This window comes from Tachypleus tridentatus, chromosome 4 (assembly GCF_004210375.1).
Source record: "Tachypleus tridentatus isolate NWPU-2018 chromosome 4, ASM421037v1, whole genome shotgun sequence".
Classification (NCBI taxonomy): domain Eukaryota; kingdom Metazoa; phylum Arthropoda; class Merostomata; order Xiphosura; family Limulidae; genus Tachypleus; species Tachypleus tridentatus.
In genome coordinates this window covers 72,683,265-72,709,341 of record NC_134828.1, presented here as the reverse complement: position 1 = coordinate 72,709,341, position 26,077 = coordinate 72,683,265, and the positions used below count along the sequence as shown (strand labels likewise).

Genomic DNA, 26,077 nt, shown 5'->3' with positions numbered 1-26,077 from the left:
TACCCAAGCACCAGCATCAGATATAATGTCCACAACACCTGTTGAGAACATCCAACACTAGTACTTGGTTGACCCTAGCCCAAGTAAACCAGCCGATTGACCCAAGGGGCCCACCTAAAGGCTGCCCGTCTACAGGAATTCAAGGCCAAAGAGGTGTGTTAGGGTTGGACCCCTCAACCACCAGGATTCTCTCTTCCCCTTCACGGGTTGCCACGCACGGCAAACACGTGGGTGGATGTTTAGATCCCAGAGGAGGTAAACTGAAAGAACAGAATCTTCCCTGGGAGGGAATTTCACACCGAGGTGCGGGAATTCGAACCCGGGACCCTCATATTACGAGTCAAACGCCTTAACCCACCTGGCCATGCCGGGCCTTATTGTACGTTCACGTATGGGCTGATTGTGTTGTACGTTCCCAGACTCTGAATCCATGGGCTTAAAACTCGAGTCCTGTTACCGAAAAACGCACACCACTCATTGAAATAGTTGATACGCTGATTGGCCACTGAAGAGTAGTTAGCCCAACAGTTGGCGATGGAGTTTTATTGACTAACCTAGACTATCAGTTCAGATTTAAAGACAGTTGTTCACATAGTGACTCGTTGTGATTTGTTTGACAATTTTAAATAAATAAGTTTTCTGTCATCCCACCAATTTTATAATATTTTAAATAATTTAAATTAAACAACGAAATTAATTTTTAAAATACTTAATGTCAGATCGCGAGTTTTAAACAGTTATTAAACTCACTTATTAAGTATTTTTATCCGTTTTCAAACTTCAAACAAACATATAAAAGCATTTGATTTATACAACAAAAAGTATTAGTCCTTTGTTGATCTGTGTGTCATACTTAAAGAAAGCTCATATACTCCCGTACACTGATCTGTAAGAGATGAAAATTAAAAAAACAATAGCAACTAGCTTTCAAACCAACATGTACAATACATGTATGTATTGCCCAATCAAATTTTAAGTAGTGTGATGAAAATCTACTGAAATAAGACATTTTGGAATACATTGGACGATTTTCAAGCTGGTCTGAATAACGTAAATAAATTAGATTATTTAAAGAAAATGTACGAGCTTTTTTTTTACGTATATAGAAAATTCTGAGAATCAATTTTATGAAATAAAGTACATTAAATAATAGATAAATTAATTATTATGATTAATCAGACAAATGACTTATCATCAAATTAATTTGCAGAGTGATTCTAACAATTTTTGCATCATCACGAATTAGCCATTTGAAAATGATAATCCGCAGTATAAGTGTAAAAAAAGAAAAATTGCTATTACGTTGACTAGACATAAACATATTGTGACTGAATTTAATGATTATTTTTGTCATGTTAATTCTGAGATTAATTAAAATACTCTTTGTACTTCCAAATGACAGAAGTTTACTGTTATAGCGAATCAATCAGCCGAATATCCTATTCGATGATGGTGTTTGTAATTAAGCGCAAAGCTACACAAACAGCTGTCTGTGCTGTCTTACCACGGGTATCGAAATCCGATTTTTAGAGATATAAGACTACGGACTTACCGCGAGCCACTGGGGGTCACTGATTATGTTACATTAGACAATAAAAACAGTTACCAATAATTCTAAAAAATGTTCAGTTATTTTCCAGTTATTCTATTTTAGGTTCTGGTTTTGTTTTTCGTGCTCAGACCGTGAATTTAAAAGTTCGTGTCCCAGTGCCACATAAATGCGTTCCACACTTTGGAGTCGTGGGTACACTACAAAAATAAAGGTCAAATCCTGTATTCTGCAAACAAGAGTTGGCGGTGGGTGCTGCTGACTAGCTGCCTTTCCTTTAGTCTATCTGTTCAAAATTAAGGAGACCCGGCATGGCTAGGTGGTTAAGGCACTCGACTTGTAATCTGAGGGTGACGGGTTTGAATCCCCGTCACACCAAACATGCTCGCCCTTTCAGTCGTGGGGGCGTTATAATATTGCGGTCAATCTCACTATTTGTTGGTAAAAGAGTAGCTCAAGAGTTGGCGTTGGGTGGTGATGACTAGCTGCCTTTCCTCTAGTCTTACACTGCTAAATTAGAGACGGCTAGCGCAGATAGCCCTCTTGTAGCTTTGCGCGAAATTCAAAACAAACCAATCAACACTAAGGACGCCTGTGCTCAGATAGTCTTCTGTGTAGCCTTTAGTGAATATTTCTAAACAAATCATTGTTGTCGTTTTCTTGTAATCCTAGATTTTTAGAAAATTCACGATTCCATCATTTTTTTCATCTGATTATTCTAAACATTTTTGAAGGTATGAGTTAGGACTCGAGGAACAAATCGTGACAATATTAAATGTTTATTTTAAAAACGTGACCAAAGTGAAATTAATATTATTCATTTTGTTAGAAATGATTATGACATAATCCTAAAGACATAAACATACTCTAGTTTTATTAAATACCGAATAGTTTACGGGGAATCAAACTAATCCCTCCAAACACAGCTTCGTTAGTGCCACACCTTACATCTGTGACAACACTCCCCCACACGAGCAATAGCGTTACTTCACTGTATCCGGTAACTCTGCATGTGAAAAACCACTGTACGTGTTTGTTTGTTTGTTTGTTTTTGAATTTCGCACAAAGCTACTCGAGGGCTATCTGTGCTAGCCGTCCCTAATTTAGCAGTGTAAGACTAGAGGGAAGGCAGCTAGTCATCACAACCCACCGCCAACTCTTGGGCTACTCTTATACAAACGAATAGTGGGATTCACCGTGACATTATAATGCCCCCACGGCTGACAGGGCAAGCATGTTTGGCGCGACGGGGATGCGAACCCGTGACCCTCAGATTATGAGTCGTACGCCTTAACACGCCTGGCCATCGCGGGTCCACTGTAGAAGGGTTGATACATCAGTATAACAAACTTTAGTGTCCTGTACTTTGAAATTAGCTCCCTTGTGGCACAGCAGCATGTCTGCGGACTTACGACATTAGAAATCGTATACTTGCACTTAACAACAAACAAACTTGGACATTAAAATTCATTTTTCGATAAATTTTGCAACTTTATCTGAGACTCTACTTTGAGTTTAATAATCATAAATATATTTAATAGTTAATAGCAGTTTCGTTTAACGACTCAATTTATATTATGAACGGAAAATAAATGTTATACTTTGATTACGCTTAAAGCACTTAAAAGGACGTGTTAGTTAAGAATTATCTTCCACTGGCTCAGCGGTATGTTCGGAAGCTTATTTTTAAAAATCCGGGTTCGATACTCGTGATCAGCATAACGCAGATAACCCATTCTGTAGCTTTCATCGTAAATACAAATAACCAAATTAATAAATACGGATACGTGTATATACGTATTTGTACGCTTGTTCGGAACCAAATAAAATTAATATTCAAAAAGGGTGACTGGTTTATCTTATTCATATCCATATATGCTACATTAATTTTAAATCTTTTTGATGAACTTGTTTTTTCAGGCTTCTGAAAGAATGCCTATTAAGCAGTTAGTTACCCAAGTTGCATGATGTTATGAGCGCCCACAGAAATATTTTCAGTGAGATAGCAAAATACGTACGTAGGAGATCAGTTTTTACAGTGTAAGTCCATAGACTAAAATAATGTGCTGTGGACTTAATTAATTAAACGCAAACACAAATTTACAGGTTTATTAAAACTTACTAAAATATTTAGTTTAACATCGATTTTAATTTACATCATAACACGTACAAATTTCTGAGGACATCCATGTATGACTTAGTGTTAATTATTATTAGTCAACACTCTAATAACACTGCACAACAGAATTTTTGCTTCTTGAACACTGTTGGGTGTTCCTTATAGATTTTTGGCTGCTGATCACGAAAATCACATCCAAATTTGCCTATCACGTACCGTTTCATCGAAATCTTCAGTTTCACCAGAACATTGCTACAATGGAAAAACGATATAAACGAACTGGAATCCGTCAATGTTTGCTGACTACTGTTGGACACTGCAACGTGATGCACCGGACATTGAATTCAAACGAAAATCAGGAGCAAAACAGTTTTAGTTATGTTGACCTTAATAGCGTATTAGAAACATAAACGCAATTACATACGTTATTGCGGGTAAAGGGTTAACTGTCTATTTCTCAGAGTTCCTACGTGATGAAGCAAAACCAAAACTATATTTGTGCATACCCACAATGAGCAAAAACTTTTCAGGAGCAAAACTTTTCAAAAAAATTGTTATGCATTGTAATTCGACAATGTTTTGTTTGTTTTGGAATTTCGCACAAAGCTACTCGAGGGCTATCTGTGCTAGCCGTCCCTAATTTAGCAGTGTAAGACTAGAGGGAAGGCAGCTAGTCATCACCAACCATCGCCAACTCTTGGGTTACTCTTTTACCAACGAATAGTAGGATTGAACGTCACATTATACACTCCCCCACGGCTGGGAGGGCGAGCATGTTTAGCGCGACGCGGGCGCGAACCCGCGACCCTCGAATTACGAGTCGCAAGCCTTACGCGCTTGGCCATGCCAGGCCACGTAATTCGACAATGTATTACTGATTAAAACATTTACCAGTTTTAAGTATCTTAAATGTTTTGAACAACTTAAAACGATATCTCCAATATCTCCTAGTAACGTGTAGTAGTGCCAGTTTGAAGAAAATTAGTATTATTTTCGGTTAAAACATTCTGGAAGTTTTTACTATGCACAGTAATATTTGGCGATAGAAATACAATTATTTACGATTGAGATTAACATAAAACTGTACAATAATAGTTGGTAACTAATAGGGCAAGTCAGAGGGGAAGAGACAGAAGGACCATTTGGTCTGGACCTCAGGTTTAGACTGCTTGTTATTTTTTGCGTGTGTCAAGTTTCTCGATCTGTTTTTTGTGCTTCCCAATCAGTCCAAAATGTTACACACACGCTCAGATTATAGCTACACGTTATACATAAAAATTGAATATTCAATTTATGTTTCATTTTTCTTTTAAGTTAATCATTGTAATCTTTTTTTATGTGACATAATTTATTATTATCTTTATAGCCAAGGGCCTCCCTGAAACTTCTGAGAGGCCCTTGTAACACAGTATGATGCGATAAAGTTGTGTTTTTATTCTCATCCATAACACAAAAAATATATATATATATATTTAATAAACATAAATCATGTCATATCATTTTGTTTTAAAACATATAACCTAGTGGTTCGTCAGTATCAGGATTTTGGTCTTGAAGACCTTGATCAACGTTACTAAGTTGACCTCTTTTACCCCTCCTGAAATGTTTTGAATGTTTATTAGTTACTGTTGCTACTTTCCTTCTCAGGGCCATGTACGCTTAAGTTGTTTGATTACGTATTTGTTTGTATAGCTGTGTTTTGGAAATAACGAGTATTTGTATAATTTGTGGGAGTTGGGGTGTAATGTGTTCGACAACAATTAGAATTATTAATGTGATACTCGTGGCTACTGTGGCGAGACGAAATGTTCAAATTTTTCATCGAAGCTCGAAATTACAGATTGGCCCAGCAAGGCCAGGTGATTAAGGTACTCGCCTCCTACTCTGAGGGTCGCGGGTTCGATTCCCCGTTACACCAAACATGATCGTCCTTTTAGCCGTGGAGGCGTTATAATGTGACTGTTTATCCCACTATTCGTCGGTAAAAGAGTAGTCTAAGAGTTGACGGTGGGTGGTGATGACTAGCTGCCTTCCCTTTAGTTTTACATTGCTATATTAGGGTCGGCTAGCGCAGATATCCCTAGTGTAGCTTTGCGCGAATTTCAAAAAACAAACAAAGAGTAATATTTTGCATCCAGTGTTGCATTCTCAGTATGTGTTTAATAAAACACCACAGGATTTAACTTATAATAAATGATTATGCTGTAGAAATTTTGAAATTAATGTTTTTAATTTGTTAAAAAATAAAGCAGCTGCTACTTTAAGACATGTTGATGCTAATAAGCAACATTTTCATGTATAGCACTTCAGTGAGTGTTGGATGATTTCTAGTCATACAAATAGCTTCTTGTATTTGTTAACATACACAGCTTCAGAGGTCACACTCTGACATTGACTTATTTTAATGGCAGAGCGCATCAGAAAGACGTGTTTGATTTGCTTCTTATCAATTTGCATGCCTTACATCATCCAAAAAAAAAAGCAGACACATTACCATTGACATATCTTAAATCATCATTAAATATTTTTCAAATGATTTGTTTGTTTGTAGTTAAGTACAAAGCTACACAGTGAGCATGTTGTGCTCTGCCCACCTCGGGCATTGAAAGTTCACAAACATTCTGCTGTGCCACCAGGGGACTCTTCAAATGAACCAATGAATGACCAGATGACGTGCCTTTTGTTGGCAACAAGATAATAAGCATTATTAAGACTAATAGGTTTATCTTATCTGGCTGCGTTGTTTGTACGGTTGATCAATAGGAATGAATGTATCTAATTGACTCGTTTTATAATTGACGAAGCTATGGCGTAATTGGTACTTGACTCTGGTATTAGCACGTATGGTGTCGCTTTGAAAAAAGAAGAGAGAGAAAAAAGCCATTTGCAGTATGTTTATAATTATTAAATTAATTTGCTTGTTTAATATATTTTGCTTTCTTCAATACTATCAAGGCAATAGACGTTACGAAAAAACTTTAAGATATTCCTGAGTCATTTTACTATAAAGATGATCTATTACGTGTGTATGTACATGTTAGTATTCATCACTAAAAGCTAGCTGACTCATTTACCATAATTTCTTGTGTGATAATTGGAAATTATTTAACAGAGTACAATGGTTACTTTGTTTTCAGATTTTTTGAAAGAAGAGAAATATTGGTTTAGTTTGTTTTGAATTTCGCGCAAAGTTACTCGAGGGCTATCTTCTCTAACCGTCCCAAATTTAGCAGTGTGAGACTAGAGGTAAGGGTGCTTGTCATCTCCACCCACCGCCAACTGTTGGGTTACTCTTTTACCAGCGAATAGTGGGATTGACCGTCACATTATAACGCCCCCACGGCTGAAAGGCGAGCATGTTTAGTGCGACGGGGGGAGGAAGAGGAAGTAAATATAAATACCACTAAAATACGAGAAATTTCCCCATTTTAATAGAGTTTTGGCTTGCATCACCCAGAGTTTGGTGGTTCGATTACCGTAACTTTTGTAATCGAAACTTTCGAATAATATACATGTGGATTAACTCTTGGCTTTTAATTTAATGATAGAAGTAGTTTCCAGATAAATAAGTCAATTATAAGTCAAGGAAAAGTAATAAAACCAAGGTGTATACCCTCAGAGTCCATGGATGCAAAATTTCAAATTTTTAGGTTCTTTCCTCTTGAAGGTATGGCAGCCACACACATACAGACACGCTCAGGCTAGCAAAAGTACTTTCAGCACCTAGCTTCTTAATCGCAATATTGGTTTATACTTTTATTGCTAAGCAACATGATATAAAAGCCATTGTTGAAACATATTGTAATCAAATGCACTAGCTTTTCTATTTATTAGAAATTGTTACATGAGGGACCTCTTTTATTCTATATGGGTTTTCTCTAGATTGTCTCACTAAAAAGATGCGCATATGCATGTCTGTCTGTCTGTCATTTATATCTATAATCTGTAATATAAGGAACTACTTATTTTCTATGTGATTTTTCGCTAGCTTGCCTCATTAAAAAGATGTGCGCACACATGTGGATAAGGTAAGTAATATTACTAGGTGCAGACCCTCAGGCTACACTTAGTATGTGTGCAAATTTCATATTTCTAGATTATTTCTTCTCGGAGATACGGTGGTCACACATTTTTTTATGTGGCTTTCACTAGCTAGCCTCTTAAAAAGATGCTTACATTCATGCGGGCACGAAATGGATAAGATAAGTAATACCCAGTTGCACACCCTCAGGGTCCGTTTGGTATGGGTGCAAAATTTCAGGTTTCAGATATTTCGTCTTGAAGTTACGGTGGTGTATTTATATTTAGATTTTCATATTAAAAGATGCGCATATGCATATGCACGTAGATAGGAAATAATGCTCAGGTATATACATTCAGGATACACCTGGAATGTGTGCAAAATTTCAAGTTTCTAGATGATTACTCTTGGATACAGATCCACAATCACGCCGTTTTATTATTATGGATTACAATATATCTGTGGTTGTATTAGGTCATCCCTTAAGTAATGTCCGATTTTAGGTTCAGAAAAAGAGAAAGGATTTCAAGCGCTTTTAATACTGTTTAATCAAAAGTGTATGTTCCATTATTATTAATTACTTCCTGCCAACGAGTCACAAGTTTCTGAATATTGCTTCTATAAAATTATCTTGGTGTAACACACCTTTACGATTGATCAAAGCGGGCCTCTTTTCTTTAAGTGCAACATTCAAGCGCTCTAACTGTTGAAATAGAAGTCTGATGTAATATTTACATTGAGTGGCAGCAACTTAAAGTTGATCACACTAACAATATCCCACCAAACGCTTAACAAGACTTTGCTAGGGTGGAGGGCCATTTTGGTCTGTGCTTTAGCCAGTTTACTTGCATTGTCTGTGAAGCTTAACATTTTTATAATATATTAATTTTTCATTTCCAGTCACTAAACTGTCCACGAGAGTGCAGAGAAGTGCAAATATCCACTCTTGCTTTAAGGTTGGTTTCTGTCAAATCACGGGAGACCTATTTTCCAAGTTTTGATACCTTTCTAAGCTATTGCAAATGACAGTGAACTGTTGAATGGGTTGAATTAAGCTTCTGTGTTAGCTCTTCAACTGTTACACCACAATCTTCATTAAGTGCAGCCAGTAGCAACTCATCATTAAACTCAACAGGACGACCTGTACGTGGCGCATCACTTAAGCTGTAGTCAACTGATCTGAACTTCTCAAACCACCTTCGACATTTCCTTTCATTGAGAGACTCTGCACCATAAACACCTTGAATGTTTCATGTAGTTTCTGCTGCACTGTTGCCTTTTTAAGTAGTATTATATGTCTAATGTGCTCTTCAGACACATCCTTCTTCATAAGGGTTTATATGATTAATCATCTGAAAAAGTGGAGTTGGGTTAGTTTCTTTTATTTGTATGAGCATTTTAATACATGAACTACTATATATTTCAGTCATTAAAGCCTTATACAAAGACAGAAATGATGATGCACTGTCTGTAAAAAATATTCATACAATACTTATGGGATGACCTGATACATGTTACCATGTATGTTTTTCTTCAACAATAGTCCTTTCTATGGCTCAGTAGTAATGCTCAAATTCACCATACTGTCTCTTTTGGTGAGAAAAGAACAAATAACAAAATATAATCTTTGTACTTAAGAACAAAACAAACTTTTATGATGGAGAAAAGTTGCGTAGGAGAGCAACGAAAAGCTTTTGCATTTCGCGCAAAGCTACACGAGTGCTATCTGCACTAGGCTTCCCTAATTTTGCAGTGTAAGACGAGGGAGAAGTAAGCTAGTCACCACCATCCACCGCCAACTCTTGAGCTACTCTTTTACCAACGAATAGTGGGATTGAACGTCACATTATATCGCCCCCACGGCTGAAAAGGCGAGTAAATTTAGTGTGACGGGGATTCGAACCAGTGACCCTCAGATTACGAGTCGAGTGCCGTAACCACCTGGCCATGTCGGGTCCCATAGCAAGATATCGTTACCCTTATTAAGTGAGTAATCAACAGAGAAGTTTACAAACTGGTTTACCTAAAATATGCCCCCCAGTGGTTCAGCGGTATGTCCGTGGACTTACAAAGCTAAAAACCGGGTTTTGATACTCGTGGTGGGAAGAGCCCAGATAGCCCATTTTGTAGCTTTGTGCTTAATTCAAAACAACATTAACCTAAAATGTACACACCTGGTAATTCATATAGACTTTACGAAAAATAATTTCAAAAACCATCTATTTGCAATTTGCCAAAAGTTAACAAATTCATTTTAATTTCAAAATATAGATGTTGATTTGGCCACAAACGAGCAAAAGATACCAATATTTGATAAGGTGCCAGTTCAATATGAGGCAAGATAAAAAAAAAACATTTTATTATCCAGTCAAAATAATGAAAATTGTTCCCAGAAAAGGTGTGGGATTTCATACAGTTGAATCCAGGACTCAAGAGCTCCAGCGTCCTAAGGTAAACCTTTGACCCCTGTGGCACTTGTTCCTTCACTTTGCTCGATCAAATAAATCTTGTCCCCCCTTGAATTTGCCTTTGAGACCAAAAGCTAAAAAAATCAATCGATTTTTTAAATTTAAACTTTTTTAAAACTATAATGAGTAATTGTAACATTATAGTGAAATATATTAAACTTGGTAAATCGTCTCAAATGAAGAGTTTCATTAAGTGATTATTTTTTCATCTTGAACTATACTTCCAATTCATTGTTACCATAGAGAGCTTTTAACGCTAAAATTCTGGGTTCATTCCTTTCTCTGGGTACAGTTCAGTGAACTCAGGGTGAAACTATGCGCTTAATTAAAAACAAATAAAATAATACTAATATGGTAACACGTCCTTCCTCAAAAACATCAGACAGTTAAAAAGAGGGCACCATCATCAAAATTATACATTAGGAAGCAAGGAACTGGATCCTATAGGGGGCTTTTCTTGGACCTACTATAAACGTCGGTCATATGTGAGATAGCCTGGAATGTATCAACTACAAAAAGGTCATTTATTTATCTTATCACGGTACTGATCAGGTGTTTGGGGCACTCGACTCGTTATCTGAGGGCCGCGGGTTCGAATCCCAGTTCTGTTAAACATGCTTGCCCTCTCAGCCGTGGGGTCGTTATAATGAGCAATCAATCCACCTATTTGTTGATAAAACAGTAGCCCAAGAGTTGGCGGTCGGTAGAGATGACTAGCTGCCTTCCCTCTTACACTGCTAAATTAGGAACGGATAGCCCAGATAGTCTTCGTGTAGCTTTGAGCGAATATTCAAAATAAACAAACAAAACAAAAGAAACACAGACATGAAATCACAATATTTTTGTTGTAATAATCAGAAAAGACAACTCAAGAGATCCTACAGCATGGATGTCGTGTGAAAAGTACGATGTTCAGATCCACAATGTTTATGCCATGCTATCACTAGAAACTTAGTGATCAGCGTCATACGAACTAATGCTGTATTATGCCGCATCAATAATGTGATATTGAAAGCATCCGGAAGCCCATGTTATAGTTTTCATATTTAGGCATACCTGGTCAATCTTGAGAGAGAAAACAAATTGTAAATACCAGACATCATTATTGCTGAGGTTTTTCAAAAATCGTAACAACGTAGGGTCCTTAAGCTATGAGTACATAGACATAGCACATTTATTTTCCTATATGATATGTCTTTTATCACATTAAGTACTATTCCCCTTTAAGACCTTAATTTTAGCTAGTTTAGGGTCGGCCAGTAACGATTTAAGCCCAAAAGTCTTACAAATGGGTGGCGAGTCTCGTCGGCAACCACATAGAACGAGATGTTTTGCGACAGGGATCACGTGCTCGATGTTAATGTCGAATTTATTTGTGTATAAATGACTAATTTTTGGTGGAAATCGATAAAGTGCCTGCAATACAGCTACTTATTGATAAACACATATCTTCTTATTGACTTGGTAGGAGAAGAGGCGGTTCGATGACTAACGAAAACACTCCTTAGTTTTCTTTCTAACTGCTTTACAGGCACGGAAAGGCCAGTTGGGTTAAGACGTCGACTCGTAATCTGAGGGTCGCGGGTTCGAATCACCGTCGCACCAAACATGCTCGCCCTTTCAGCCGTGGAAGCGTTATAACGTGACGGTCAATCCCACTATTCGTTGGAAAAAGTGTAGCCCAAGAGTCGGCGGTGGGTGGTGATGACTAGCTGCCTTCCCTCTAGTTTTACACTACAAAATTAGGGATGGCTAGCGCGGATAGCCCTCGAGTAGTTTTGTGCGAAATGCAATGAACAAACTAATTTTGAACTTAGATACCACAGAGAAGACAACTTGTCAACGACACCTATTGTCAATTTTATGGATACTATTTTTGGATGGTGGAATTTAACTGTTATTCAAATAACGCTTCAAAGTTTATTACGTGTACAATGGAAATATCTGGTTTTTGTGTTTTAGGTCCGCTAGAGACAGTTTTATTGCTCGATCTCAGTGATGTATTTTGTATCAAGACTTATATAAAATTGTGAATCTTTTGGATGATTTTTTAAAAGTTACACGAAATTACGTGTCTTGGGAAGGATGCATCTTGTATCAAGGCTGACATGAAACTATGAGTCTTGGAAAGGATGTATCAAGACTTACGTAAAACTATGTGTCGTGTGTAGAATGTATCAAAATTTACAGGAAACTGTGTTTTGGGGAGGATGTATTAAGACGTACACGAAATTATGAGTCTTGGAAAGGATGTATCAAGACTTACGTAAAACTATGTGTCGTGTGTAGAATGTATCAAGATTAAAACGAAACTGCGTTTTCGGAAGGATGTATTAAGTCGTACACGAAATTAAGCGTCTTAGAATAGATATATCTTGTATCAAGGCTGACATGAACCTATTTGTTTGTTGTGTTTTAGTTGATAACATATTTTGTCAACAAGTGTGATAACAAGATACTTTTATTTGACCCACATGAGTTTATTTGTGTTGATAATTTGACGAAAAACTCTGAATAATTTGTCAATAAACATACGTATTCTGTTTGACTATTAATATTTAACTATACAATTGACCAGTCGGCTCAGTGTGACTCTCGGGAACCAGTAATTTCGCTGACTAACCAAGGCAGTTCGGTTTTTATTGTACCGATTTAAGCAGACGTGTAAACACATTGCGTAACAGTGGTTGAACATTATTGACTAATCACCGATCGTTGGTGGAAATGTTTTATCTCTGCCGAGTGAATAAAACATATTTTATTTCAATAGCACGTGTATGAATAAATACAATTAAATACATACTATCACGATCTATAACTTGAGATGAATATTCTCCTCACTTCGTGGTTGTAGGCAAAAGCAGTTAGAAACATGACAAAGGTCATAGTCTATATGTTGCCTCAGCATTATTTTCAGATTTCAACATTGCATCTAGTTTAAAATTTTTGAAGAAGCATAACATAAATATTTTACTGTTAAAACATATTTCTTTTACACTAGTCAAAGAAATAGAGTAAAGAGTCGTATTTATCACAAATAAAATACGTTGCCTAAATAGGAGTAGGTATTATTATCTTAAAGATAAATTAACACCAAGTATTTATCCTTATTTTATGGTAATTAGAAAATACAGATTTCAACTAAACTGGGTCCGACATAGCCAGGTGGTTAAGGCACTCGACTCGTAATCTGAGGGTCGTGGGTTCGAATCCCCGTTACACTAAACATGTTCGCCCTTTCAGCCGTGGGAGTGTTATAATGTTACGGTCGATCCCACTATTCGTTGGTAAAAGAGTAGTTTAAGAGTTGGCGGTGGGTGGTGATGACTAGCTGCCTTCTCTCTAATCTTACACTGCTAAATTAGGGACAGCTAGTGCAGATAGCCCTCGTGTAGCTTTGCGCGAAGTTAAAAAAACACAAACAAAACAAATCAACTAAACTGTTTGTCCTTCCTTTTAGCATAGTACGAATAATAGGTTTCAAAATGACTATGTCAACGTGCAGTTGTGTAATAATCAAAGAAAAATAAACTTTATGACAACAAACTTGTTTCAAATAAATTATAGATTAAACTGTAAAGATACCTCGTCTGATTATATTTTGATATGTTGATTACTGCATATTTTTTCAACGAAATACACAACACATGAATGAATTAGAACTGTTGTTTTCATGCAGCACGTGTTTCCTAACACTGACGGAAACGATTCCCGGGGTTTTATGCCAGGTAAATTATTGATTTTAGGTATACCTTGAAATGATCTGTGTCGTCACAGGAATACCCATGACACATGTGCGATTAATGTTGATTTCTTTACTCTGTAGCCATTCACGTATGTTGTCACTAATTGTATATTTCTCCATATAATTGTTACATTTAAATAAATACGATCAATTCGGGTTTGGGTAATGTATTACGAAAAACCGTTCGCTTTCTACGGTCTCGATGTGCAACGCTTAAGCGGAAATGACCCTAGCTTCTAGAAAGTTGCTCGGACTGGGTCAGCGTTCGATAATTCATGCTGTTTCGCTTGAAAGCGTTTTTACCTCGAACACCACGCTTCATCCGCGGAAATTACAAGGAATCATACTTTGAAGGAAAACAACGTGCTCTGAGGAGTGAAAATGAGTTTTAGGAAAACACTTATGTACGTGTGCTTGCTGTAGGTGGGAGGGAGCCACCAGAAAGAATTCTCTTACTGATAGGTCAACCTATGTGGTCTAGTGCATGTGCATAGGTCGCGGAAGTTAACAAGTTAATGGTAAGAAGTGCAATGAAAAATAAGTTGCAGCATTAGTCACAGTACAGTTGCTTTGATTGCATAGCAAGAAACAGGCTCGTTGCATTCAAGGAAAATCTGGACAAACTGATTTTGGTCAGTGATTTGCGCTGAGCCTCTCGGAACCTCACAAAATGTTGTCAGCAGGGGCTGATTTTGCACTTCTCATCCTCAGATTAACAATCGTAAGTTGGCGTCTTTATTTTCCATGTACGGTACCTTAATCTGCTATTTTTTCAGTTTTAGTATTTGTGCATGTGTTTGTGCACATGTGTCAGAGTTAGAAATTACCCATTTTTCACCGCGAGATAAAGTTTGAATTTTTCACATTCAACTACTTGTTATTTTTTTCTTATTCACATACATGTGCATCCAGAACAACGTAAACAGTTCTTGTAATACAGATGGCGCTATAAATTACTTTAAGTGGTAAAGATTATGAAATGCATTGTGATGAGTAGTATGTTTCGAGAGAATCCAGCTTGTTTGTTGTAAGGAATATACGAGGTACAAAAGTATCGAAGCAACGATAGTAACAGCTATTTATGCAACTATAATAACATAAATATTGCGTGGGAATACGAAAATCACAGGTAAGTGAAATAATCAGTTTCGATTTTCCAATGAGGCTGGAATTGAAAGTGAAATACAATTGTTACGTGTAATCCAAATCCTGAATGGATTTGGAAATAGTCAATAAACTATACATATTATTAAATGACATCTGAATTTAATATAATCACCTCTTATATTGTATGTACTTAAGTTTATTTCACAAAGAAACACGTTACAACCAGTTCATTTACGTTTGGTTTTTCCAACACATAGCTATGTATACGAAAGAAGCACCCTTTAAAGGCGAAATTTACATTGAAGAGACGTAACAATGGTCACTGGGCCAAAATATCAGGTACATTATCTCTCTTACAGAGATACATGAAGTATTTTTTGTACCTTAATATTTTGATCGAGAAGTAATTCAGTTTCTTATAACTCCGGCCCCAGATGGTGTGGTGTGTTTGTCTATCTACCTGTGTTTCTGCGCGCGTGCCTGAAAAACTGGTTTGTTTATATTTGAATTTCGTGCAAAGCTACACAAGGACTATCTACACTAACCGTTTCTATTTTAGCAGTGTAAGACTAGAGGGAATGCAGCTAGTCATCACCACTCACCGCCAACTCTTGGGCTACACTTTTACTAACGAATAGTGGGATTGACCGTAACTTTATAACGCCACCACGGCTGAAAGGACGAGCATACTTGGTGTAATAGGGATTCGACCCTATCGAGTCAAACGCCTTAACCCACCTGGCCATGCCAGACACGAAAACAAATATATCGATGCATACGAAAAATTGGCACACAATAGGAAGTCAGTATGAGTCAGTCTTCCTTAAATTTTGTCCGGATCCAAATCTGTATCCGGAATCTAGATCACTTTGAAATATATATATATTATTATTATGGGAGGTGGGGCACTTTTTCGGTTTTGGATTAATAACCTCGTAACGTGTGTTCGCATTTGTACCGGATTTCATAAGCACACTAAATAAACGACCCAGATCATTAACTATTCTGTATCTGAGAAGAATTTTTTGAGTTCTCGAAGGCGAAAATTGACCTTATTCAATATAAACTATTACAGTCTCAAAAAGTATGGATATGGTGAATGTATACCATCTCTCTCTGATTGTTCTTCTTCTTAAATTATTCTACATGAAATTTTTTAACGGTACTTGTTTTATCAGGTACACTCCGAATTTTTGTGTGAAAACGAAGTATAATTTTCTGTCTTCTTTTTTTATAGCTGTTAGTCAATATTTAATTTGTTGTATTTATAGTAACTAAGAGAAATCCACAGATATGAACGCTGCTATTTATTCTTATGTTTATAAACCACAGGTTGGGAACTTTGATTTCTTAATTTTTCGAACAGAGTGTTTACATCTGTAATAAATAAAACAGTGTCTTCATTAGTTCAAGTAACTTTTGCTTTCTTTCAATCAAGTGTTGTAGATATTATTTGTTTTTATAACGTGGTGATGGTCAATAACACGATTATTTATAACACGTATATGATATTTGTCACTTGATAAAGATAAACTTGTTATATACCAAAAAGATAACAATAAAAATGCAGGAAATCTTATTCAATTTAAAACACCTGCACATGAAACTGTTTTTTCTTCAAATTATAACAAAATAATTAAGTGGTAAAACTTAGAGTTTGTTTACCAGACGAACAAAATTTTGAAAACTACAAAAAAAGTAACAAATGGCCACTTTCAACACTGTGTTCAACAAAATAACTTTAATATATTTTACAGAATTATACAGAGTGGTACACAGGACTTTTTCAAGGTTATGTGAGAATGTCCAAGCCAGAAATGATACATGGTGAGATTTCTGGTATGGAAAAATGTTTCCTTGTTCTACCATCCGCCCTCTCAGTGATTAGGTCCCTCGTCTCCCAACCTGAGGATCACGGGTTCGAATTCCCATCCCACTCGATATATTCGCCTTTTAAACCGTGAGATTGTTATAATATTACGGTTAATCCCACTTTTTGTTGATAAAAGAGTATCCATAGCAATGATGACTATCTGTCTTCCATTTTACTGCTAAATTAGGGATGGCTAGTACAGATAGCTTTTGTATGGTTTTCTGCGAAATTCAAAACAAACAATTCTGATGCTCTCTCTAGTGGCGGAAAGATAACACTGATGGCTTATAATGCTAAAAAGGGAATTTCGATACCTGCCATGAGCACAGTACAGATATTCCATTTGTTTAGTTTTGTGTTTAACAATAAACAAACCAATTATTTTAGTTAGTTCTAAATTTAAGTAACCAAATAAATCAGAACGACGACTACACAAAAGAACTCGTTTGAACGTAAGTAATAGGTATAAGAAAGCGTCAAGTAACAGCTTCGATAAAATTAAAACCTTCTCTTTGGTCTGAGTAACATCGTTTTCACTGTTTGATCAGTCTCTCAGGGACTTGGATGAACGTTGTTCGTGAAGCTGACTTTCACAAGACTACTAAAAAATTCGTATGAGTAAAATTTGTGAGTCACAGCCTTTTAGATTCTGAAACGCGAGACGCATGCGTAATGATTAATAGCAGGCGACAGACTAGACTCGGTTTTATTTTTCACTACGTTATTCATCGTGACTAAGTGATACGTATCTGATAGATAAAGTCACCCCCACCCTCCAGTAAGTCTGAAGAGTTACAACGCTAAAAACTGGGTTTTGATACTTCGTGAGCACAGCACAGATAACCCAGTTGTGTAGCTTTATTCTTAATAAAAAACAATCAATAACAATAAAAGAGCTTGTGCCTGTGTGACCGCCATAGCTCCAAGAAGAAAAAAACCTAGAGAACTGACACTTTGCACACATAGTAATGAAATTTTTAAGTGTGCACCTAGGTATTATTTTTAAAGATTTGACTAAAAAATTATGTTCTATAGTTTTGCCCTATAGACTTTGCACCCCCTATTTCTGCTTCCTAAATGATTATAGAAAAATTCTGTTTCTGAACAATATGTGAAGGTTTTCTGCCAAAAACTCTTCATCAACATAGAAATAGGAACAAAAATAAAAAATATGAGAATTAGACAAAACGTTAAATTAAAATAAGTTCCGGAAACAGCAACAAATAATGGGAAGAAAAATATGAAACAAATAATTAAAATAAAAACACAAGAAAAACAACGAATGTGAGAATTTAAATGATAAATATTTGCTTTAAAAGAAGATGAATTAAATTTGGAAAATGAAAAAAGACAAACCCATTATACAATAGGCTCATTAGGGTAACTACAGACGTAATTAAGATAATATAGACGCTTGACTGGCACACTGAGGCCTCTGTGAATCATGGGGGGACCTTAGCCTTCCATAGTATTTTATGCTACTAGATGAATGGACCTCAGATAACATCAGGGAACAATCAAAACTCATACTATTATATTTCTGATTAGAATAAAGTAAAAGGTTTTATATGCAAAAAATCTGCCAAATATGCTTCTAAAACCTGTTTACGCAACAAAAAATGTGTATTAGAATATTAAGTCAATTTCTTGTATTTTTAATATATATGATTAACACCAATGGTCGTTGTTTCGACCGAGCGGACCTAGTGGTTAGCACTGTAAAACTAAGGATTCCTGTTTTCAGCCCATTGCCGTAAAATACATTCCGCACATTGAGGTTATGAATGTGCTTCAGGTGTAGCATTCAATTTTTCTTACACAGTCAAAGGAGAGTAGCTCAAATGTTGGCAGCGAATGCTGCTGCTTAGCTGCCTTTGATCTAGTTTGTCAGTTCAAAACAAGGGACAGTTATATGCATTTTGTCCTTGATGTAGTTTTGAGTAAAAATTGTGAGACCAAAACGTGTTATCAGAAATGATTAAATGTTAAAATCTTGGTTTCAAGTTCATTAATGTGACGGCCCGGCATGGCCAGATGGTTAAGGCACTCGACTCGTTATCCGAGAGTCACAAGTTTGAATCCCCGTCACACTAAACATACTCGCTCTTTCAGCCGTGGGGGTCTTATAATGTAACGGCCAATCTCACTATTCGTTGGGAAAAGAGTAGCCCAAGAGTTGGCGGTGTGTGTGGTAATGACTAGTTGCCTTCCCTCTAGCCTTATACTGCTAAATTAGGGACGGCTAGCGCAGATAGCTCTCATTTAGCTTTGCGCGAAATATAAAACAAACCAAACCATTAATGTGACACTCTTCAAAATGCTGTTAAGTAAGCATTTAGGCGATATTTGTTCCCATATAAATGGCCGGCTGGTGTCGCTTTACTTTCTTTACGACAACTTAATTTCAGGGTAAGTTATTTCATACTGAGATTAAAAACATTGAAAGAACTTGCCTTAACTGAATGCCCACGAACAAGAAACAGTGACTATAGATCCTAATCTCTTAACTAAGCAGTTATGTTCTAACATACAAAATATTCATAGAATATGTTTTGTACATATTTGAGTTATTCTTTTAATGCTTGACAGTTTTATTCATATTGAATAGTTTTTTAGTGTCTGTAAAGTTTTGATTTATTAAGTTATTTCAATATCTCCTTTAAGTTTCTGGTGATTATTTTTATTTTTGAAAAAAACTTTTTGTCTCGTTCTTAATGTTGTTTCAGATTTTTATCATCCTATTCTGTTATTTATTGTCCTTATGTTTCAAGTTTTCTAAAAATATATACAAATCACATCATGCAATCTGAAAACGAGTTTTTCAACCATTTATAACAATTTTCTGGTGATTAGTGTGTCGGACCGTGAATCCGAGGGTTCATGGTTCGTGTCCCGTTTCTGATGAAGCGCGCTCCATATCTTGAAAACGTGAAAGCATAGTGAGAGTAACGGTAAAGTTTCATTATATAAGTAGGTTAGCACAGGAGCCGGTAACTTTCTGCCTTACCTTTCTAGTCCATCGTTTGAAAATTAGGGAAACTGTAGAAGATAGCTCTACGTAGCCACAAAGAAACTAACAAACCTATATTTGAAAGTTTGTTGGTTTTGCGTTTTGAGCAAAACTACACGAGAGCTATCTGCGGTAGCCGTTCATAATTTAACAGTGTAAGATTAGAGAGAAGGCAGCTAGTCATCACCACCTACTGCCAACTCTTGGGCTACTCTTTCACCAAAGAATAGTGGGATCCACTGTCACTTATAACGCCCCCACGGCTGAAAGGGCGAACATGCTTGGTGTGACAAGGATTCGAACCTGCGACCCTCAAATGAAGAGTCGAGTGCCTTCACCACCTGGCCATGCTGGGCCACCCATCATTGAAAGAACTCCAAAACGATTTCAGTTTCTATACGACTGTAAACTCCACTCTTGATAATAAAAAGTTACCCGCCAGGGTTTTGTTTGCATTAATTCAGGATTGAAAAGCTACTCCCAGGGTTATTGGGAAATAAAAACCTAATACATGTATTTGTTGGAAATAAAAAGTTCAACCTGAACTAAACGCCCAGGTCATAGACACCTAGAATTCAGTTAGTCATCTCTAATTTTGAACTATTAACAACAGGTAAGGTAGACAAGAAGCAACACCAGCCGTCACAGATGTTTTGTTCGACTCTTGGAACCAAATAATGGGATTGACTGTCACTGTTTTAAAGCGTCTACAGTTGAAATTTCGGATCGTGTTTAGCAACATCATCTCGAAAGCTACATTATTTTATCCACAACCTGACACATCGACAACTAGACCGCGGCTGGGCTAATTGATTAGAGTAATACAAAGAGCTAAAACGTAAAATATCATTCGCCACACGTTTCAAAATTAAGAAGAGTAGCTTACTGAAGTTTCACTGGCAGAAACCAAGACGTGTGTTTTTATGTTAAATTATTACAATGCATGGACTAGTCTTACTCGAGCATGAAAATTATTCGTAAGGGAGTAAATCATCGTTTTACAACTGAACATATGGGACTACGCAAAAAAGCACGTTTGCTAAACATAATAAGTATCTAAAAACCACATATTAGTATAGGAACTGTTACCCCTTTACAACTTACACAAAATATTGCCTCTCAATTTATTAAAATCTTCACGACATATCTGATACTAATTAATATATTTAAGTCATCTTAATTATGTTGTTTTACACAACCGTATCATAAAATTGACAGTTTATTGCAACATTCCTTCCAATTAATTTATCACAATCCCTCAAGCCTATTGCAACTAAAACACTACCTAAGTGTTGCATACCGATTAAACCTGTAACATATAAAATAGAAGTAATAATTAAACAGTCTTAAACAACTACAGAAATCTCGTAAAATGCGCAAAAAGCTGCTCACAAGATAATAACATGACTTGCTACAACATAACAATATGTTTAGTAAATGAATTATTTTAAATTGCTAAATAAAAATTTGGTAATTCGTTCTCTGTGGAGAATAACTTGAATTTTGAAGGAAGGTCCATGAATAAAATTTATTATAAAATCTGAAAAGTAGGATTGGCTACACTTTTATAACATATCTAAATATCGTGAATGATCGCTCCAAACAACAACAGAAAAAATTAGTTTTTACTGTATTGTCAAAGAAAATGCACTGAACCAAAGTTAGGATTGTTTGTTTGTTTTTTGAATTTCGCGCAAAACTACTTGAGGGTTATCTGTGCTAGCTGTCCCTAATTTTGCAGTGTAAGACTAGAGGGAAGGTAGCTAGTCATCACCACCCACCACCAACTCATGGGCTACTCTTTCACCAACGAATAGTGGGATTGACCGTCACATTATAACGCCCCCACGGCTGAAAGGGCGAGCATGTTTGGTGCGACCGGGATTCAAACCCGCGACCCTCGGATTAAGTCGAACGCCTTAACACGTTTGGCCATGCCGGGCCTCCAAAGTTAGGAAGAACAATAATAATGAAGCAAAACTAGACGTAATTAAGTAATAAAAATAAAGTCAGTTTCAAATCATCATAAGAACTTGAGACGTAAATAATAAACTCAGAAACGGCAAAACAAAAGTTGTGAGGAAAATGTTATATAGTGAGAATCATGAGTATAGGGAATAAACGTGAGCACTGAATAAACAATGCACGTTTTCTGGGAATTTCAAAAATGCGTGAGAAAGAAGAGGCATTTTTTTATATTATTATTATTTGGACGAAACAAACGTTTTCGTAGACCCCATAATTCCAGTAATAATTAGACCGATAAAGTCGACTTCATTTTAAAAACAGAAGGAGCCATGACTTGGTTTGGAATGTCAGTTCTGCACGCTATCACTGCTGGTTAGGCAAGCAAGATGGATAACTATATTGAGGCTATTCCACTTTTTCTCCCGTCTGTTGTTTTAACAGTTCTTGTTTTGGGGGAATCTTCGATCGATAATTCCAAACATATTTCTCAGTGGGTTTTGATGTTGATTTATTTTAATATTTTTTTTTTTTTTAGCGAAATTAATTTGCCCGAATTTCATGCAACTAAATAATGTGTGTGTTACCATTAAGGTATAAACTGGTTTCTATGGTAACTTAATATTTACTTTAAGAATATATAGAATATTTAAAAGAAAAAAAATTTTTTTTCTCTTGAAAATAAACAATGTCTGAAATTGTTTCTTAAATCCCTCTCTCTTTTTCTTTCTTTTACAATAATGAAGTTTTTGCAAGAAATTTTGTTACAATTGCATTTTTCAGGAAGCTTGTGTTACGTTTGTTTAATAGTGTTGATCGTTTTAATGGCGAGTCAGATATTTTGAAACTTTTCTTCCCCTCTACGATGGACTACTACAGGTAGTTGTACACTATAAAACTTTGTGCTTAACAATGAACAAAACATAAAGATTGTTTCTGACAATGTTTTCAGTAAACTAGTTATTTGAACTTATCGTAAATTACACTAAATTGCAACTACACATTAAAAGCATTAAACGAAAATAACACAAATCTTTCAGTAGAAAGTAAAAACTAATATTAAAAGTGTAATATAAAACATTTTCAATTTTCAAATTATACTACTTTACGTCCTGGTGTAATACCTATATATTACTTTAGGTGATGCGCATCTTCAAATGAAAATTTTCCTTAATTTATTCGATTATCAACCCTATGTACAAGGTGAAGGATCAAAGTGCTCATGCCACAACCTTTTATAAAGTCCCAGTTAAAACGATATTATTTATTTGACATGGGAGTTAGTAACTATTCATTGTTAATCTACACTGTTGCTTTAGTGAGAGTTTGTGGTACAGGAGAGTAAATATCAGATACAGAATATAGGAGTACTGAGAAACTGTAAATATCAGATAGAGTATACAGGAGTACTGAGAAACTGTAAATATCAGACAGAGCGTACAGGAATATTGAGAAACTGTAAATATCAGATATAGAATATAGGAGTACTGAGAAACTGCAAATATTAGATAGAGTATGCAGGAATACTGAGAAACTATAGATGTGCATTTCTGAGATTATAGAGGTCAAGCAAGGCCTTAACGACCAGAAATTTCATCGTGGCGCCTAATATTTTCTCCCATTTTATTAATGTGTAGGGATATGCTAAATAAAATTCGAACCCAAACTGTTTGAAGTCTAGAACTATTTGCGCGTTCTTTGAGTCCTAAATCGTACTTTGTTTCTTGGATTTTAATGGTGGATTCAGCATTTTTTCATGCTTTTTGTTGGTTTTTTTTGAGGAATGAAGCACTACGGTTGCACAACATATTACTAATTTCGCGCCATTTTGTTTTCACTTTTTTTCTCCTAATTCAACCAACCAGTGAGCGTGTTTAGACTCAGACGAGACCAAAGGTAGTTAGTTCAGGCAATACGATCAGGTGGTTGTTAATATAATTTGATTATTAGCATATACTTGTTGCTGTAAAAGTAAATAAACGTAGCCCCTACTACCCGATACAAACAGAAGTGAACTTATGGTGACGAGAAATCCACTTGAAGTAAAAATGTATTCTAAAGATGGTTTGTTTGTTTGTTTTTTGAAACATCATCACCACCCACCGCCAGCTCTTGGGCTACTCTTTTACCAACGAATAGTGGGATTAACCGTCACATTATAACACCACCACGGCTTGAAAGGGCGAGCATGTTTGGTGTGATGGAGTTTCGAATTCGCGACCCTCAGATTACGAGTCGAGTACCTTAACCATCTTGCCATGACGAGGCATCTAAAGACATCTGGTATGGGTATTAAAAATTGAATCAAAATAAAGTACTGAACAACGTTTCGATCTTCTTAAGCCGTGTTCAGGATAAAAAAAAAAAGAGATCACAAACAGAAGTGAAGTTAGGCTAGACACACCAAAACACCTTATGTTATCATGGTGCGTTGTAGTGATGAATATGTTAGGCCTATTCCGAAACAACCTGCTTGATCTGTCAATATCGGAATGATAATTTATACTTTACTTTCATTCAATGCAAGAATTCACCTAAGAAATAGTTATTTAATCTACTATTTTTATAATTGCTCAAATTGGAGTTTAATATATGTTATACAATAAGGAATCCTTTGTTTTTAGTGTAAAACTATGTCTTGTAACAAAAGCACAAAATTAACTTAAAATATGTTCCTCAACTTTTGTCTATCGAACCTGATTTCTAAGTTTTAGACTGGGTTATATATAAATAATATATATATAAAAATTTGTCGAGGCCTATCTTACATTCTGATTTGTCTGAGGTAGACTGACATCGTTAATTCATAGACATATCTTGAGTACAAATACTGTGGTAATTCATTTGATTTTTCTTTTGAACAAGATATTCGTATATTTCTCTAAAATCTTGCTACTTTCGCATATGTTTTTGTTGTTTTTGAATTTCGCACAAAGCTACTCGAGGGCTATCTGTGCTAGCCGTCTCTAATTTAGCAGTGTAAGACAAAAGGGAAGGCAGCTAGTCATCACCACCCACCGCCAACTCTTGGGCTACTCTTTTACCAACGAATAGTGGGATTGACCGTCACATTATAACGCCCCCACGGCTGGGAGGGCGAGCATGTTTGGCACGACTCGGGCGCGAACCCGCGACCCTCAGATTACGAAGCGCACGCCTTAACGCACTAGGCCATGCCGGACCCGCCACTTTCGCATAGATAAATGTACAGAAGCGTAGAAGGGGTACTAATTTTAGAGGGTAAATGAAATGAGTAGTGAAGCCTTACTTAGTGGGGTCCAAAAATGCTTTTATTTGTAATTGAAAATTATAAATGTTGATTTTATCTGAAACTACATTCACATCTTTTATATACGTTTTATGCATGTATGCAAGCAATTGGTTCCCCCACACTGCCTACGTGAATTCTATAGGTCAAGAACGTACATGGAGTGGTCTTGCAAATGATATAGCTCCAGAAATAGGTGAAGTTATGAGATACGTTACTGGGTACTAGCTCCAGAAATAGGTGAAGTTATGAGATACGTTACTGGGTACTATAAACAAACTACACGCAGTAGCAGAACATATGGACGTTTTAACTAGCTTAGTCAGCATTGTTGCTTTTGTCCAAAAACCATTGTTCTGTTGTCTAGAATAGTTCTTAGCTGAAATTCATGTGCATTCACTGACAGAGAACCAGGTGTTTCAAATGATGAACTTGTCAGTTTCATCTGCAAGTTGACAACCCGAACTATCAAAGCCTTTATCCGTTGTTCCGCTAATTTTGATAGTGTAAAGTTTCTTCAATCATAACTTTCTATGCAATGGCAATCTTATCATTCATAGATTTACCACTAAAGTGCACACATCTTTAACCTAATACTATTCTACCATCTGTAATTTCTTCAATAGATGTTTTTTGATGTCAACAGAATTATGCATACTTCAGCTTTGTCCTACATCTGATTCAGAGCTGTTTCAATAGTACAACATTTTGGACCAGGATAAGAATTACATTGAACTCAGCTAAAAGTCATTTTCCAAGTAAGCGGATGGAATGATAAAAAACTAAACCAGCCACCTTTTAGCGCACTTCATATAACTAGCTTTAACAACACTACAATTTACCGCAAATGTCGGTTTCAGTTTTTCTAGACATTTTAAAAAGAGACCCCAAAAAATGGAAGTTAAAAAATGCGAAAGAAACCTGCACAAATCTCAGTGAAATGATATTTGAT

At 36.1% G+C, this 26,077-nt stretch overlaps 1 protein-coding gene across 2 annotated transcripts in view; it reads left to right on the top strand.

Annotated features, from left to right (window-relative positions):
- Positions 1-26,077, top strand: part of LOC143249420 (uncharacterized) — a 45,783-nt gene that overhangs the window by 9,703 nt on the left and 10,003 nt on the right. The window contains exon 1 of one of the 2 annotated variants that reach the window (XM_076499244.1): positions 14,173-14,623. The exons of the other annotated variant lie outside the window; for it this stretch is intronic. Coding sequence (XP_076355359.1) covers positions 14,573-14,623 — 51 coding nt within the window. The 5' untranslated portion in view covers positions 14,173-14,572. Of the gene's footprint in view, positions 1-14,172; positions 14,624-26,077 lie in introns of those variants that run through there. 2 annotated transcript variants of the gene reach the window in all.